A 17,410-nucleotide genomic window follows, 5' to 3' on the forward strand; every position below is an offset into this window, starting at 1 on the left:
GTCAGTTTTTAATCATGTGATGTCATAGACCTAATGGAAGACTAAAGAATAGTAGCTGTGTGGAAAGCCAAAATGAGCAATTGTAAGTGCACAGTGCCATATAACATGACGATTGCAATATATGAAGAAGATAAACATTTTGAAGGGTAGGAGTCCTTCTTTAGAAAGTTGGGAGGTATGCCTTTCTGTGACTGTGACTTCTACTATGGTGCTCCGCTTATTTATATATACACCCCTGCTCATGAGCATTATTAGAATAAAGGTATAACGCCAAGTGAGTTATCATTATTGAGGAATCAAAGGAGGAATAATAACAAAAAAAGCACAAGGGGTCTTTTCATTATTATAAAGTGGTATAGGGTCATTATTATAATAGAGAGACTACTCCCGTACACAACAAAGTAAACATAATAGATCTTTATTGCAACAGAAGTTTAAGAAAACATGACTAAAAAAGGGGAGAGATACTGCAAAATGGAGATGGTTGGCATAACATATATTACATACAATTTATGAAATGCTTAGAAGCTGAATTGATCCATCTGGAGAGTAGGCAGATACAGACTACAGACGTATCATCAGTAACACTAGTTATCACAGAGTAGCGCAATAGTATATTATTAATATATGGTATAACACTACCACCTAGTGGTTATCAGGGGTATAAATGTCACTGAAAATACAGAGAAGGAAATAATTATTTGATCCCTTGCTGATTTTGTAAGTTTGCCCACTGACAAAGACATGAACAGTCTATAATTTTAAGGGTAGATTAATTTTAACATTGAGAGATAGAATATCAAAAATAAAATCCAGAAAATCACATTGTATAAATATATACATTTATTTGCCTTTTGCAGTGAGAAATAAGTATTTGATCCCCCTGAGAAACAAGACTTAATACTTGGTGGCAAAACCCTTGATGGCAAGCACAGCAGTCAGATGTTTTTTGTAGTTGATGATGAGGTTTGCACAAATGTCAGGAGAAATTTTGGTCCACTCCTCTTTGCAGATCATCTCTAAATCATTAAGATTTTGAGGCTGTCACTTGGCATCTCGGTTCTTCATCTCTCTTCATAAGTTTTCTATGGGATTAAGGTCTGGAGACTGGCTAGGCCACTCCATGACCGTAAAGGAAATCTGTCACCCCATTTTCGGCCTATAAGCTGCCACCGCCATCAGTGGCTTATCTACAGCATTCTATAATGTTGTAGATAAGCCCCTGATGTAACCTGAAAGAGAAGAAAAACAAGTTAGATTATACTCACCTGGGGGTGGGGGCGGGTGCAGTGGGTGTCGCGGTGCGGTCCGGCGCCTCCCATCTTCTAGTGATGTCGTCCTCCTTCTTACTTCTGCCACTGCTCCTGCGCAGGCGTACTTCTCTGTCCTGTTGAGGGCAGAGTAAAGTACTGCAGTGCGCAGGCGCTGGGAGAGGTCAGAGAGGTTCGGCGCCTGCGCACTGCAGTACTTTACTCTGTCCTCAACAGGGCAGAGAAAGTACGCCTGCGCAGGAGCCACGGCAGAAGTAAGAAGGAGGACGTCATCTCTAGAAGATGGGAGGAGCCGGACCGGATGCTGGGGTGAGTATAATATAACTTATTTTTTTTTATCTTTCAGGTTACATTGGGGGCTTATCTACAGCATTACAGAATGCTGTAGATAAGCACCTGATGGCGGTGGCCGCATCTTATAGGCCAAAAATGGGGTGACAGATTCCATTTAATGTGCTTCTTTTTGAGCAACTCCTTTGTTACCTTGGCTGTATGTTTTGGGTCATTGTCTTGCTGGAAGACCCAGCCATGACCCATTTTTATTGTCCTGGCGGAAGAAAGGAGGTTGTTACTCAGGATTTTACGGTACAGGGCTCCATCCATTCTCCCATTGATGCGGTGAAGTAGTCCTGTGCTATTAGCAGAGAAATACCCCCAAATTATAATGTTTCCACCTCCATGCTTGACAGTGGTGAAGGTGTTCTTTGGGTCATAGGCAGAATTTCTCTTCCTCCAAACATGGCGAGTTGAGTTATTGCCAAAGACATCAATTTTTGTCTCATTTGACCACAGCACTTACAAAATCATCCAGATATTCATTGGCGAACTTCAGATGGGCCTGCATGTGTGCCTTCTCGAGCAGATGGACGTTGCGAGCACTGCAGGATTTTAAACCTTTACGGTGTAATGTGTTACCAATGGTTTTCTTGGTGACTGTGGCCCCAGCTGCCTTGAGATCATTATCAAGTTCCCCCGTGTAGTTTTAGGCTGATCTGTCACCTTCCTCATGATCAAGGATACCCCACGAGGCGAGATTTTGTATGGTGCCCCAGATCGATGTCGATTGACATTTTGTATTTCTTCCATTTTCTTACTATTGCACCAACAGTTGTCTCCTTCTCACCCAGCATCTTACTTATGGTTTTGTAGCCCATGCCTGCTTTGTGCAGGTTTATGATCTTGTTCCTGACATCCTTATAAAGCTCTTTGGTCTCGCCTATATTGTAGAGATTAGAGTCTGACTGATTGAGTCTGTGAACAGGAGTCTTTTATAAATTTGAATATGTAAGACAGCTGTCTTTAATGCAGGTAACGAGTTGATTAAGAGCGTCTAACTGATCTGTAGGAGCCAAAACTCTTAATGATTGGTGGGGGATCAAATACTTATTTCTCACTGCAAAATGCAAATAAATTTATATAATTTATGCAATGTGATTTTCTGGATTTTACTTTTGATATTCTATCTCTCAAAGTTAAAATTAACCTACCCTTAAAATTATAGACTGTTCATGTCTTTGTCAGTGGGCAAAAATCAGCAAGGGATCAAATACTTATTTCCTTCACTGTAAATAATTAACATAGCATGAAACATAAGTAAAACAGAAAAAAACAACAAGTATATGCATATGAAGGATATTAATAGTAATATATAATTTCTCTGCATGAATTAAGACTATCTGGAAATCTGGAACCAGAAATCTGGAACCAGAAATCTAAAAAGCCTCCCTTGTCAGTAGGCATCTGGTCATATCACCTCTTCATGCCAATGTAACTTTTTCAATGCCGAAGGCTTGGAACGATGAAACTTGTTCTTGATGGATATAAATAAAATGTTTAGTAGCAGAAGAAACATGGCAATTGGAATTGCATACATTAGCAATATCAATAAGATGCTTATTAATACGGACCTTCTTTTTACACACAGTGCAACCAATATAAAGTTTCTGGCATGAGGTACCGTATTTTTCGGACTATAAGACTCATTTTTTTCCTCCAACATTTTGGAGGAAAGTGGAGGGTGCATCTCATAGTCCGAATGTACCTTATATAATTGTACCCTGTTGCTGTGGATGTAAGAGGAATGGCAGCGGAAGAGCAAGCTGCTGCGGCTTACACTGTGCCCACTATTAAAAGAAAATTAATATTCACTGCTCCCCACGCCATAGTCCAGCCCACCTCTATTCACTGAATCTGGCGCGGAGAGGTGGGAGGGACTATGAGCGTAAGGAACAGTGAATATTCATTTTCTTTAATAGCAGGCACACAGCCACTGCCTCCGGGCGATCACGTGTGCCCACTATTAAAGAGAAGGAATATTCACTGCTCTCCACTCTCATGTACATGGAGAGCAGTAAATATTCATTCTGTTTAATAGCGGGCACAGTTCTAGCAGCAGCCGCCGGCTACTGCAGCGGCGGTGCACTCACATGTGCCTGCTACTAAAGAGAATGAATATTCACTGCTCGCCATTCCCATGGGTGTGGAAAGCAGTGCATATTCAGAATCTTTAATAGCAGGCACACGTGATCACCCGTCAGCTGCGACTAATACTGTGCTCGCAATTAAAGAAAATGAATATTCACTGCTCTCCATGCCCATCATCCCAGGCATGGAGCCCAGTGTGTATTCCGGCAGCTGACCACAGCATGTGAAAAGGACACCTCTGTGAGCGAGCAGAGAGAAGGTAAGTAGAATTATTTATTTTTAAATGTATGCAGCATGATGGAGGTCATGTATACCAGGATGGAAGGTCCATGTTTATCAGGATGGGATGAAGGGACCATGTATACCAGGATGGTGGATAGGGCCATGAATACCAGGATGGAGATGGAGGCTATATATACTGTAGCAGGATGGGGATGGTGACCATATATACCAGAATGGGGATGGTGGCCATGTATACCAGGATGGGGATGTTGGCCATATATAGCAGGATGGGGATGTTGCCCATATATAGCAGGATGGGGATGGTGGCCATATATAGCAGGATGGGGATGGTGGCCATATATAGCAGGATGGGGATGGTGGCCATATATAGCAGGATGGGGATGGTGGCTATATATAGCAGGATGGGGATGGTGGCCATATATAGCAGGATGGGGATGGTGGCCATATATAGCAGGATGGGGATGGTGGCCATGTATACCAGGATGGGGAATGGGGATGGGCCATATATAAAAGGATGGGATGAGGGCCATGTATAACAGGATGGGATGGGGGCCATGTATAACAGGATGGGGATGGTGGCCATGTATACCAGAATAGGGATGGTGGCCATGTATAGCAGGATGGGGATGGTGGCCATATATACCAGGAAGGGGGTCCATGTTTACCTGGATGGGGACAGATATATCAGGTTAGGGGGCATATATACCAGGATGGGGATACTGCCCCTATAGCAGTGTCAGCAGCAGCCACCCACCCCCCAATAACAGTGTGTCATGACAACATTTTTTTTCTATTTTCCTCCTCTAATTCCTAGCTGCGTTTTATGGTCTGGTGTGTCTTATAGTCCGAAAAATACGGTACATCTTATGACACAAGCCATGTTCTCAGAATGACAGTTAATACACAATAAAAATACAGTTAATATATTTACGGTATTATAAGAAAAATAAATATTGGGTGTATTGTAATGCATGTTTACAGGTTTTATATCTGCTGGCCCATTTGTAAAAGTCCTTGTATTTGAGCCACATTTTATGATTACCAGAAAAGCTGTAAAGAAACTTGGTGAGATAATATTACCCAAATATGGTGCTTTCTTAGCTACGTGGCATTCACTATTCAATAAAGATGCCAAAATATTGTCTTCAAACAATATTTGGAAATATTTATTGCTAATATGTTTGATGGAGGTGAACTGTAAACTCTACAGCAAAGACAAAACTGATTTTGGATTTTTTTTTAATGATCGTGTTCTGCTGTAATTGATGACATCAGAGTGTTTTTAGCCTGTGCAATACATTTCCTCCTGTACAACATAAATTGGGGATAACGTGATCCATTAATATCGCACATACCTGTTGGTGAATTCACTAGAATTGTTAGAAATTGCAGTGATCCTTCCAAGGATACATCCAGGCTAGGAAAACTTTGCGTTAGATTTGTAAAGATATTATGATTTTTCTTAAAATTTATACAATGATAATTTCATATGGGACTAATAATTTTATCTGTTATATTTCAGATTAAAGTCAGTTTTGAAACATTTATTAAATTGTAAAAAAAAAAAAAAAAAAGGTCCTGAAGTTAAGTTTACAAAAGCTACTAAAATGCTGACAAATCTTGCCATTCTTAAGAAGCAAAGAAAACATTAGCATAGAAACAAGCAAGATTGTGAAAAACCAGATGTCAAGTCAATATCTCATATGCGGAGAATTATCAGGCCAAAAACCACTACATTAGTCAAAAGATCAACAGAAAACATGTCAAACAGAGAAGAAAAAAGACCAGTTATTCCTCCTCGAAGACAAGCTTTAAAAGTTTGCTACATTTGTGGCAGAGAATTTGGCTCAAAGTCAATTGACATCCATGAACCCAAATGCCTAGAAAAATGGCATGTAGAGAATGAAAATCTCCCAAAACACCTCAGAAGAGCAGCTCCAATCAAACCTCAGGCTTGTAGAGGAGTCTCAGACGACGCTGTAAATGAGGCCGCCTGGCAAAGTTCCCAATCTCAACTTTTACCTTGTGAGAATTGTGGTCGTACATTTCTTCCAGATCGACTTCTTGTGCACCAAAGAAGTTGCAAACCAAATGGTAAGAATTCAGGATCTAAGCATTCCACAGCTAACAAGACATTAACAAATCCAAATTCTGTTCCAGAATCTAAAACAGCAAGTGAGTTTTCCAGTGCAATGAATCCTCAAAATCCAGTGAAGCCAAGGACATTAATTTGTTACATATGTGGACGAGAGTTTGGAACTAAATCTCTCCCAATACATGAGCCAAAATGCCTTGAGAAATGGAAAATTGAAAATGACAAGTTACCTAAAGGGCAAAGAAGACCTGTTCCTCAGAAGCCTCAAATAGATTTGTCTAAAGGAGCCACTCGAGAAGTACAAAATGAAGCTGCTTGGCAGAGTTTTAAGGAACAACTGTTGCCATGTTCAAACTGCGGAAGAACCTTTGCAAGTGACCGCCTCATAGTCCATCAAAGAAGTTGTAAACCTAAAGCCGGAGGTTCAAGCAAAAAAAATACAAATATGCAAAGTACTAAACCAATGCCCAAAAATGAGGATGCTGATGTTCCCAATCAAAAGGTAACTTGAAAGCTCTTTAATATACCTAATAAAGGGAATCTGTCACCAAATTTGACCTATGTAAGCTATTAATATGGGCATACAGGATATAGACTGCTGAAAAAAAGTCCTATATAAAGTATCTGTATGCCTCATATCAGATGCCTTGTTGCTGAGAAATAATCTCTTATGACTTTATATAAATGACCTCTTCCAGTATGGTGCCTGGAAGATAACTCTTAATTGTATATATGCTTAGATTGTTGTGCTAGTGCCTTTACTAATAAATGACGTGCACAAAGGTAAATACCTCTTTCTAGACAACGTGAGTTGTCACTAGTGGTTCTACAAAATCAACAAAACCCAATATGACGTCAGACTGCTGGGTGTTATAACCACCTCCAGAAAATGATAACATTAATAAAAAAAAAGGGGATGAGTTATACAGCCATCTGACAATGTATATCCTCACCAATGTACCAGATAAGTGCACTTGAGATTGATGCTATTAGCGTGAAGGACATACTACTGTACACAATATGCTATCCAAGTGAAAAGGGAAAAAGGACATACCTTCAGTAGACAGCTAATGCAAAGATCTGTACAGTCCCATTAAATAGTAACCTACCCTGCTGTAGCCCTATGTCAGTCAAAACGGCATGGAAACCTCTCTGTTTCTGCAGCCGTGGCTAATGAGTTGCTAGGAGGAGATCCAATGCAGGATGTAGCTGTAGGAGGAGATCCAACGGTGGCAGGAAAAGATCCAATGCAGAGCAAGTGCAGAGTGGATCGGAAGCGCTCACGTAGAGCCAGGTACGCCCCGGCTGGTGGCATCTCTGGTTACTCAGCGGGAGAAAAAAAAATGGCTGACAAATGCTGAACAGCGTGTGATGTCACTGGGCTACGGAATGCCTGTAGAGCCAAAAGCAATCTGACGCGTTTCGGGGAATACATGGTTCCCCTTCCTCAGGGTGTCTGTGCGCACACGCACAAGACACTGCTCGATAGGCTCGCACTCCATTCATCTTTATTTCTCCTATTGGATTCTCTCTTGATCCACCAATGTTAATCCAGTGCCACAAGATACAGCACAATAAAATGAGATAGAATAAACTGTGTCTAGTCTGAATGTTTAATAATAAGAATATTTAAAACTTATAAATATATTTTATTAGTGAATAATGTTAAAAACATGATAATATCAAAAAAATTGATTAAAAATCTGAAAGATAAGTGGATAGAAAATGGGAATGTGAATTAAAATAAATATACAGCTCTGGCAATAATTAAGAGACCACTTCCAAATGTTCAGTTTGTCTGATTTTTCTCTTTATGGGTATATTTTTGAGTAAAATGTAAATTGTTCTATTAGTGTACAAACTTTTGAGAACATGTCTCCGAATTTCCAAGCAATACATTTTTTTTTTTTTTTCTGATAAGGAGATTGGTCACAATTTAAAAAAAAAAACACCCAGTGCTTTCAGACCTCAAATAATGCAAAGAAAACAGGTTCATAAAGATTTAGAAACAACAATACTAATGTTTTAACTCCGGAAGAGTTCAGAAATCAATATTTTGTGGAATAACCATGATTTTTAAAAACAGCTTTCATGCGTCTTGGGATGCTTGCCACCAGTCTTTCACACTGCTTCTGGCACAAAAATATAAGCAGTTCTTCTTTGTTTGATGGCTTGTGACTATCCATCATCCTCTTGATTACATTCCAGAGGTTTTCAATGGGGTTCAGGTCTGGAGATTGGGCTGCCCATCACAGAGTTTTGATGTGGTTTTCTCTTAATTTACTCACAATAGTTATACCCTATGTCCCTAATATAATGGGTATATATTATGGATTAATTCATGTTTTAATCTTTTAATACGTTAATTAAAAATGCATATGTAATATTCCGTAGGCAAAAATGAAGGTAGTCGGAAATTAAATTTTTGTGGGGTTAGGAAAATAGGAAGGGGTTGGAAAGTGAGGACATAGGAAAAAAGTGAACAAAGGTCAATTAAAAAGGAAGAAAACGAAATGAAAAATAAAGTGTCAGGATGGAGAGTGTGGAACAAACATAATAGGGGGGAATTCTTTCAAAGGCGTGTAGTTCCAAATCATAATTTAAGCCCTTTGGGGCTAAGCTATTAAGTTAAAAAATCCATTTAGATTCCACCTGTGATATTTGATCTGCGTAGTTTCCGCCTCTCCAATTTTTACATACAATTTCAATACCCTAAAAGATAAGGCCTTTACTTGATTGGTTATGGCATTCTTTAACCCCTTTACCCCCAATGGTGATTTGCACGTTCATGACCGGGCCAATTTTTACAATTCTGACCACTGTCCCTTTATGAGGTAATAACTCTGGAACACTTCCATGGATCTTGGTGATTCTGACACTGTTTTCTCGTGAAATATTGTACTTCATGTTAGTGGTAAAATTTCATTCATATAACTTGCGTTTATTTGTGAAAAAAACGGAAATTTGGCAAAAATTTCGCAATTTTCCAACTTTGAATTTTTATGCCCTTAAATCACAGAGATACGGCACACAAAAAACTTAATAAATAACATTTCCCACATGTTTACTTTACATCAGCACAATTTTGGAACCAAACTTTTTTTTTTGTTAGGAAGTTATAAGGGTTAAAAGTTGACCAGCGATTTCTCATTCTTGCAACACCATTTTTTTACGGACCACATCACATTTGACGTCACTTTGAGGGGTCTATATGATAGAAAATACCCAAAAGTGATACCATTCTAAAAACTGCACCCCTCAAGGTGCTCAAAACCACATTCAGGAAGTTTATTTACCCTTCAGGTGCTTCACAGGAATTTTTTGAATGTTTAAAAAAAATGAACATTTAACTTTTTTCACAAAAAAATTACTTCAGGTCCAATTTTTATTTTAGCAAGGGTAACAGGAAAAATTGGACTGCAAAAGTTATATGTGGGGGGGAACCACTGTTTCGGCGCACGGCAGAGCTCAGAAGGGAAGGAGCGCCATTTGACTTTTTCAATGCAAAATTGGCTGGAATTCAGATCGGACGCCATGTCACATTTGGAGAGCCCCTGATGTGCCTAAACAGTGGAAACCTCCCACAAGTGACCCCATTTTGAAAACTAGATCCCCAAGGAACTTATCTAGATGTGTGGTGAGAACTTTAAACCTCCTAGGGCTTCACAGAAGTTTATAACGTACAGCCGTACAATTAAAAAATCATATTTTTCCACAAAAATGATCTTTTCACCCTCAATTTTTATTTTTCCATGGGTAACATGACTCCAAAAGTTATTGTGCAATTTGTCCTGAGTACGCTGAAACCCCACATGAGGGGGTAAACCACTATTTGGGTGCATGGCAGAGCTTGGAACGGGAAGCAGTGCCATTTGACTTTTTTGGCTGGAATTGGGATCGGACACCATGCCGCGTTTGGAAAGCCCCTGATGTGCCTATACAGTGGAAACCCCCCACAAATGACACCATTTTGGAAACTAGACCCCCCAAGGAACTTATCTAGATGTGTGGTGAGCACTTTGAACCCCCAAGGACTTCACAGAAGTTTATAACACCCGGGCGTGAAAATAAAAAAAGTTATATACAACCAGTGGCGCTGCGTGGAGGATATAACAGCCGCAAATCAGCAGACAACACCACCTTATCGTCTGAATAATAAAACAATTAAAACTATATAAATATTTGCGCTAATAATGTCCACATAAGATCACTCACTACAAAAATCAGTTGATAACCATCTGAAAGGTATAATAAATCCCTCTCTTTTAGGGACCTTGCGTGACGTCACAGTCACGTGATGGGTCACGTGATCGGCTTAAGGAAAGCTGACAGGACCAAAAAACCAATCCAGTGGATTGGTTTTTTGGTCCTGTCAGCTTTCCTTAAGCCGTCATCACGTGACTGTGACGTCACGCAAGGTCCTGCACCTTGCCGGCTCTAACCACATTCCCGGCGCATCATCCGCTTCTGACTGGTGGTACAGCATCGGAGAGTAGGGCGATTGTTACCGGCCGGAGCGTCGCCCGCCACTTTGGATCATATCAGAGGTGAACATTTTCATTTGCCTGCCCTTTTCTTTTGATTTCTATCATCATCGCTACTATTGGCATCAGGAAAGGAACAATCACCCGAGTGCATAGAAGCAAAGTAGGAGAAGCATCACCCTTTGCTGAATTCCAAACCGGCAATACCGTGTATGGTATGAACAGTGACTCAGACGGTTAGTATAATTGGCTCCTTGTAGTGAGAGATTTAATCTACGTGGATATTATTTGAGAACCCTAAAAGAGAGGGATTTATTATACCTTTCAGACGGTTATCAACTGATTTTTGTAGTGAGTGATCTAACTTATGTGGATATTATTAGCGCAAATGTTTATATAGTTTTAATTGTGAAAATAAAATACTCATATTTTTTCCACAAACATGATCTTTTAGTCCCCAATTTTTTTATTTTGCCAAGGGTAACAGGAGAAATTGGACCGCAAAAGTTGTTGTCCACTTTGTCTTGAGTATGCTGATACCCCACATTTGGGAGAAAACTACTGTATGGACACACGTCAGGGCTCGGAAGGGAAGTAGTGACGTTTTGGAATGCAGACTTTGATGGAATGGTCTTCGGGTGTCATGTTGCCTTTGTTGAGCCCCTGATGTATTTAAACTGTGGAAACTCCCCACAATTGACCCCATTCTGGAAACTAGACCCCCCAAGGAACTTATCTAGATGTGTGGTGAGCACTTTAAACCTCCTAGGGCTTCACAGAAGTTTATAACGCCCGGGCGTGAATAGAACAAAATCATATTTTTTCCACAAACATGATCTTTTAGTCCCCAATTTTTCTATTTTCCCAAGGGTAACAGGAGAAATTGGACCCCAAAAGTTGTTGTCCACTTTGTCTTGAGTACGTTACCCCATATGTTGGGGTAAAACCCTGTTTGGGCGCATGGCAGAGCTTGGAAGGGAAGGAGCACCGTTTGACTTTTTCAATGCAGAATTGGCTGGAATTGAGATCAGACGCCAGGTTGCGTTTGGAGAACACCTTATGTGCCTAAACAGTGGAAACCCCCCAATTCTAACTCCAACCCTAACCCCAACACACCCCTAACCCTAGCCCTAATGGGAAAATGGAAATAAATGCATTTTTTTAATTTTATTCATTTTCCCTAACTAAGGGGGTGATAAAGGGGGGTTTGATTTACTATTTATGACGGCAGCTGTCATACGCTAAAAGACGCTTTTTATTGTAAAAATAGTTTTTGCGTCACCACATTTTGAGAGCTATAATTTTTCCGTATTTTGACCCACCGAGTCATGTGAGGTCTTATTTTTTGCGTGACGAGTTGACGGTTTTATTAGTACCATTTTCGGGCATGTGACGTTTTTTGATCACTTTTTATTTCAATTTTTAGGACGCAGAATGAACAAAAACTAGCATTTCATTAATTTCTTTTGGGGGGGTGTGTTTACACCGTTCCGCGTGTGGTAAAATTGATAAAGTGGTTTTGTTCTTCGGGTCAGTATGATTACAGCGATACCTCATTTATGTCGTTTTTTTACGTTTTGGTGCTTTTATGCAATGAAAGCTATTTTATATAAAAAATAATATTTTTACGTCGCTTTATTCTGTGAGCTAAACTTTTGTATTTTTTCACTGATCATGCTGTATGGCTGCTCGTTTTTAGCGCGACAAGATGACGTTTTCAGCGGTACCATGATTATTTATATCCGTCTTTTTGATCGCTCGTTATTGCACTTTTTGTTCGGCGGTATGATAATAAAGCATGGTTTTTTGCTTTGTTTTTCATTTTTAAAGGGGTTCGCTAAAGGGGTTAACTAATGGGACAGTTTTATAGGGCGGGTCGTTACGGATGCGGCGATACTAAATATGTGTACTTTTAGCGATTTTTTTTTTTTTTTTTTTTTTAATTATTTTTACACTTTTTTTTATTACTTTATTACATTGTCCCGGGGGGGGGGACATCACCGTCAGGTGTCAGATCGCTGATCTGACACATCACACAGCGCTGTGACAGATCAGTGATCTGACAGGCGCTGTACAAGGCTTCCTCATGCCTGCGCTTTGCAGGCAGTGAAGAAGCCGCCTCCCTGCTGGCCCCCGAAGGTCCCCGCAGCCATATTAGATCCGGGGACCTGCAGGGAAGGAGGCCCCCAGCGCAGCACATCGCGCTGTGCTGGGGGTCTCAGGGAAGCACAGAGGGAGCCCCTCCCTGCTGATGCTTCCCTGATCCTCCGGTACACTGCGATCATGTTTGATCGCAGTGTGGCAGGGGTTAACGCGCCGGGGCTGTCCGTGACTGCCCCTGACACATAGTGCTGGGTGTCAGCTGTGACAGTCAGCTGAGACGCGGCCACGATCAGCAGCGCCTCCCGGAACGCCTCTGATCGCGATAACGTACTATCCCGGTCATAGGGGCCCGTGGACGGGATAGTATGTCACATGTCAGAAAGGGGTTAAAATGTCTAGACAATGGATAACCTAAAAAACCTTTTCTTATGTTATTCAAATGATCCTTTCTGTTAATTTCCTTATTGCCCTCCCTACATATATCTTATTATATCTCTATTACAGAGGATGCTAGTGTTTATTTTTGGAAGATAACTCTGCCTCCAGAACTTGTTTTAAATATAAGGAGGAATTAACAGTGTGATGGATGTGTAATGGTTACCAGTGTTACCAGTGTGATGTGTAATGGCCGCTCTCTGCTCTCCTGATCTCACTGCAGAGCTGCGTGTGATTGATTATACCTGACACATCTGCAGGTTCCTCTTAGCTTCAGCTTCCATCTCACAGGTAGAAAGGGTTGTAGTATTGTTACAATACAGCAGAGCACAGAGAGATGCAAAAAATATGTTTTCAAGAAGACAAATTTCATTTCTCCTGTTCTGTGTTAGTTACTTGTCTCACGCTGGTAACTCCCCGTTCATGTAAAATAATCTCTGGAGGCAGAGTTATCTTCCAGGTAACGTCCTCTTCCTCATCTGATAGGCAAACAGGCATCACTCTCCACAGCTGTCTACAGCCTGTATGCCCATATTAATAGCTTAGATAGATCAAATGTGGTGTCAAATTCCCTTTAATAATTCAGATATCCATAAATTCAACATCCCACATAGTTAAGCTGTAAGCCATATACATATTTTTATGTCACTTAATTTGAAAAAATGTGAAGTGAGCTCCTTCTAGTATTAACTGCAATAATTTTTTTAGGAATCTATAACTTTGTGAAGTTAAGCCGACGACCTGAAACTCTCAGCTCTGACAATATAACTTAGAACTTATCTGATTTTATGGAGGAAGGACATTCTCTAATCTTTAGTATGGGCACTAATGGAAACCCACCACACTCTTTGAAGGAGATCAGTCACCAGATGAAAGGTGGTCAGTTTCTGCTCTTATTTTATTCCGCTTCTCCTATAAGTATTCCCTTTTTTGTATTGTTACCATTTATTTATTTTTTTTAATCCACTATACGATTTCAGAGATATGGGCGTTTTTATTTAGAGTTTATTTTTATGCTCTTTAAAAAAGGAGGTGTAGCTCACAGGATAATCAAGAGCAGCCAATAGACACCTCCTTCTCCCCAGAGAATTCTGTGAATATCGCCTCTGTGGTAAGGATAAAAAAAATAGCTCTAAATACTAAGATCTGTATGTCTAGGACTATATGGTGGAATGGAATATTTAGGGGGGCAGAGGAAATAAATGAAGAGAAAAGCTGGCCACTCTTGACCTAGTAACAAGTCCTTGTTCCATATTCTTTATTTGTCCCTGGTTTACTTGCACTGATTGAACATACAGTCTTATTCGTTTTAAACATTATTAAAGTCCAGTTTGCTAAGGTCCTTTGAATTTCTTCACATCTTGATCACAATAAACATCTTCTGACTCTTTTCAGCACTTGTTCTGGTTTTTATTACTTTTCTGTCTCACTTTTGAGTCTAATCTGTTATGTATCTCAGGATACTTCTTTGTCTCTTTGAAGCTGATATCTACCACAATGACATATGTTCCACATTCAATTCTTTAGCATTTCTTTATTCTAAATTGATCAAATATAAGCTCTTTGGGTGGAGATGAAAAGTGGAAGATTCATGTAAAAATCTCTCTGATTAGCAAAATTATGGTTTGCCAATGCCTTGATATTTTCACATTTTATACTTTTTTGGCATATTGTTCTAGCAGCAATGCTCTTTACTGTTTGATTAAAAATATGGACATTTTCTTATTAAATACATGTAGTACTTCTAAACAGAGTCTGATGAATTATTTAGAGTATGAATCTATGCTACAATGGTTCCACTTTATATATTGATTTCTCTCTTATAAGATTCAAGACTTCAATAGTCACATAGGTTTAAAGCCGATTTGCCACCAGATTTCACAATACTAACTACTTATATCAACAATGTGAGTATGTAACCCCCCAAATAACAATTTACCAGTAAACTAAGCACAGTCATATATAAAAATCATACCTTTACGGTACAAATCTTGTCCTCCAATGTGCAAAAAAACCTTTATTTCCATATGCTAATTAAGGTGCTTAGTACACCCTTGGTGTGGCAGAGCAGCTTCAGTACACCATTGAGTTCCCTGAATTTGGGTACCCCAGCCTACAGTATCTCTTTGGTGATTAACAGTACTGGCTTTCCTAGAGTCAAAAGAACATTGTGTGCATGTGTAGGGAGGCTGGGATGACGAAGACGTCGTGTCAACAAAGGGGAAGTTTTATATATGTTAAGAGTGTGCTAAAAATAGTGTTATATTTTAACCCTATGGCCAGTGTTGTGTGTTTGGTTCTCTTTCAAGCTAAGCCTAAGGGGTACTTCACACTAAGCGAGATCGCTAGCGAGATCGCTGATGCGTCACCGATTTTGTAACGCAACAGCGATCTCGCCAGCGATCTCTCTGTGTGGCACGCTTCAGCGACCGGCCCCCATGCCGGGTATCGCTGATAGAGCTCGAACGTCCTGGGCCATTTTTTGATCGTTGGTCTCCCGCTGGCCATCACTCATCGCTGTGTGTGGCAGCGGGAGACCAACGATCAGCGAGCTCCCAGCGCGGTAAGCAGACGCTGGGAGCTGGTATCCAAGGTAAATAGCGGGTAACTAAGCGCGTGTGCTTAGTTACTCGCTGTTTACCCTGGATACCAGCACGAGCACGCTGGTATCCAAGGTACACAGCGGGTAACTAAGCGACGCGTGCGCTTAGTTACCCACTGTTTATAATGGATACCAGCGTCCTCGCTGGTCCTGATCGCTGGTGAGATCTGCCTGTTTGACAGCTCACCAGTGATCATGTAGCGACGCACCAGAGATCCTGACCAGGTCATATCGTTTTTGGGATCGCTGGTGCGTCAATTAGTGTAACGGGACCCTAAGGCCATCACTATGAGTGAGGGAGGTCTGTCCACTAGGGGAACCATACAGTAGATAGGGATACAGTTTGCAGTACACTAGGGATTAGATGATTAATGGAGTTGGGATTGGCCGGGTCGCAGAGTGTGTTGAAGATGGTGGGTCTCAGGACAGTACAGGGACAAGGACTGATGGGACATAAAATCAAGGGAACATTACTAAAAAGAGTCTTTGTCTTAATCTGTATGCTGCAGGTATGTGTAAATGACTTGCACAGTAAAGTCAGATCTGTTAACCTTGATCCAAGGTCTTCTGTCTTATTTGTAGTCAAAACCGTTCCCATAGATGGGAAGGTAACGATGGCTTCCGAAGTAAAAGTGAGTAAATAACGTACTCCACCATACCACACACTCTGCCCAGACATCCATTTAGAAGAGTTGCAGGGCAATCAGAACTCAGTTCCAGCACACAGTATACACATACTCTCGTCCCCCGACCCGATTCAAGTGGCGCCGTGAGTAGTTCAGGCCCATGAAAATAAAGAAAGCAAGGAAACTGAAGAAAAAGAGAAAGCAGGGAAACAAGAAAAGAAAGAGTTAACTACCTTATAAGCGAACAAAATGGAGGACAGAGACTTGAACTCCAAAATAACAGATGGTGGGTCTATTCCCAAGATGGCAGATAGCAGTGTGAGTCCCAATGAATAGGGGATCTCCGGCCCATTATGGAAGTGGTCAATGTCCTATGGCACAAAAATTGTAAGCCCGTTACACCGAAGAAACGGACTCCAAGAGGTGTTCTGGATCCAGGATCCAGCCCAGAAAAAGTGGAGCAGCACAGAATAAGAAGGCATGAACTAGGAAGAGAGACACCTCACCTGGTAAGAGACAATGAGGTCAGAGGGTGCGTCTAGTTGCGTAGTCCAGAGGAGTGACAGCAAAGCTGTCGGCCATGTCATTAGTGCGACCACCGAAAGGGTGAAGCCTATTGGGGGGAAGCTAGCGCCAGTTTGCTTCCAGCATTGCATGATGGAAGAAGTCCTGCTTACCATGCTGAAGATGAGCTGTACCAAGTACATGTCCTTAAAGGCTGAGAGTGTGGACTGCTCTTCCAACGAGAAGGTGATCCTCCTCACAACCGCAGACGCCACCGCCGAGAAGATCCTTCATGAAGCTCAAGAATACCCCATGGCGGCCACCGCACACAGGTAGGCCATGCAGCGTCCAGAGCTGGTCCTCATTCAGCACGAGGTCTTTTACTGGAGTCAAATGAATGGAGAGGAGAAAATGCAGGCCTTGGAATGTCTGCCAATGGAAGGTCAGTGTACTCCCCCTGGGCCGTACGTCTCTCCTCAAGGAGAAGGAAGAAGCCATTCCGCTACCTGCCCCCCGGCCTGCTCTCATTCCCTAATGAGCTCCTGTGTCTTTGCCTGATCCTGTCCACCGGCCGCGGGCTCAGCCTGACATCTTTAACTGGGACTAAGGAAGGTGGAACCCCC

The 17,410-nt window shown here is 41.1% G+C and overlaps 1 protein-coding gene across 2 annotated transcripts in view; it reads left to right on the top strand.

Annotated features, from left to right (window-relative positions):
• The window catches only part of LOC141059633 (zinc finger protein 474-like), a 38,149-nt gene that overhangs the window by 8,308 nt on the left and 12,431 nt on the right, over window positions 1-17,410 (top strand). For both annotated transcript variants that reach the window (XM_073555741.1, XM_073555820.1), the window contains exon 2: window positions 5,461-6,535. In XM_073555741.1, the coding sequence (XP_073411842.1) occupies window positions 5,642-6,535 (894 nt within the window). In that variant the 5' untranslated portion in view covers window positions 5,461-5,641. The remainder of the gene's footprint in view (window positions 1-5,460; window positions 6,536-17,410) is intronic.

The sequence above is a fragment of the Dendrobates tinctorius genome, unplaced genomic scaffold (genome assembly GCF_039654945.1).
Source record: "Dendrobates tinctorius isolate UK_male_01 unplaced genomic scaffold, ASM3965494v1 ptg000003l, whole genome shotgun sequence".
NCBI classification, from domain to species: Eukaryota; Metazoa; Chordata; class Amphibia; order Anura; family Dendrobatidae; genus Dendrobates; species Dendrobates tinctorius.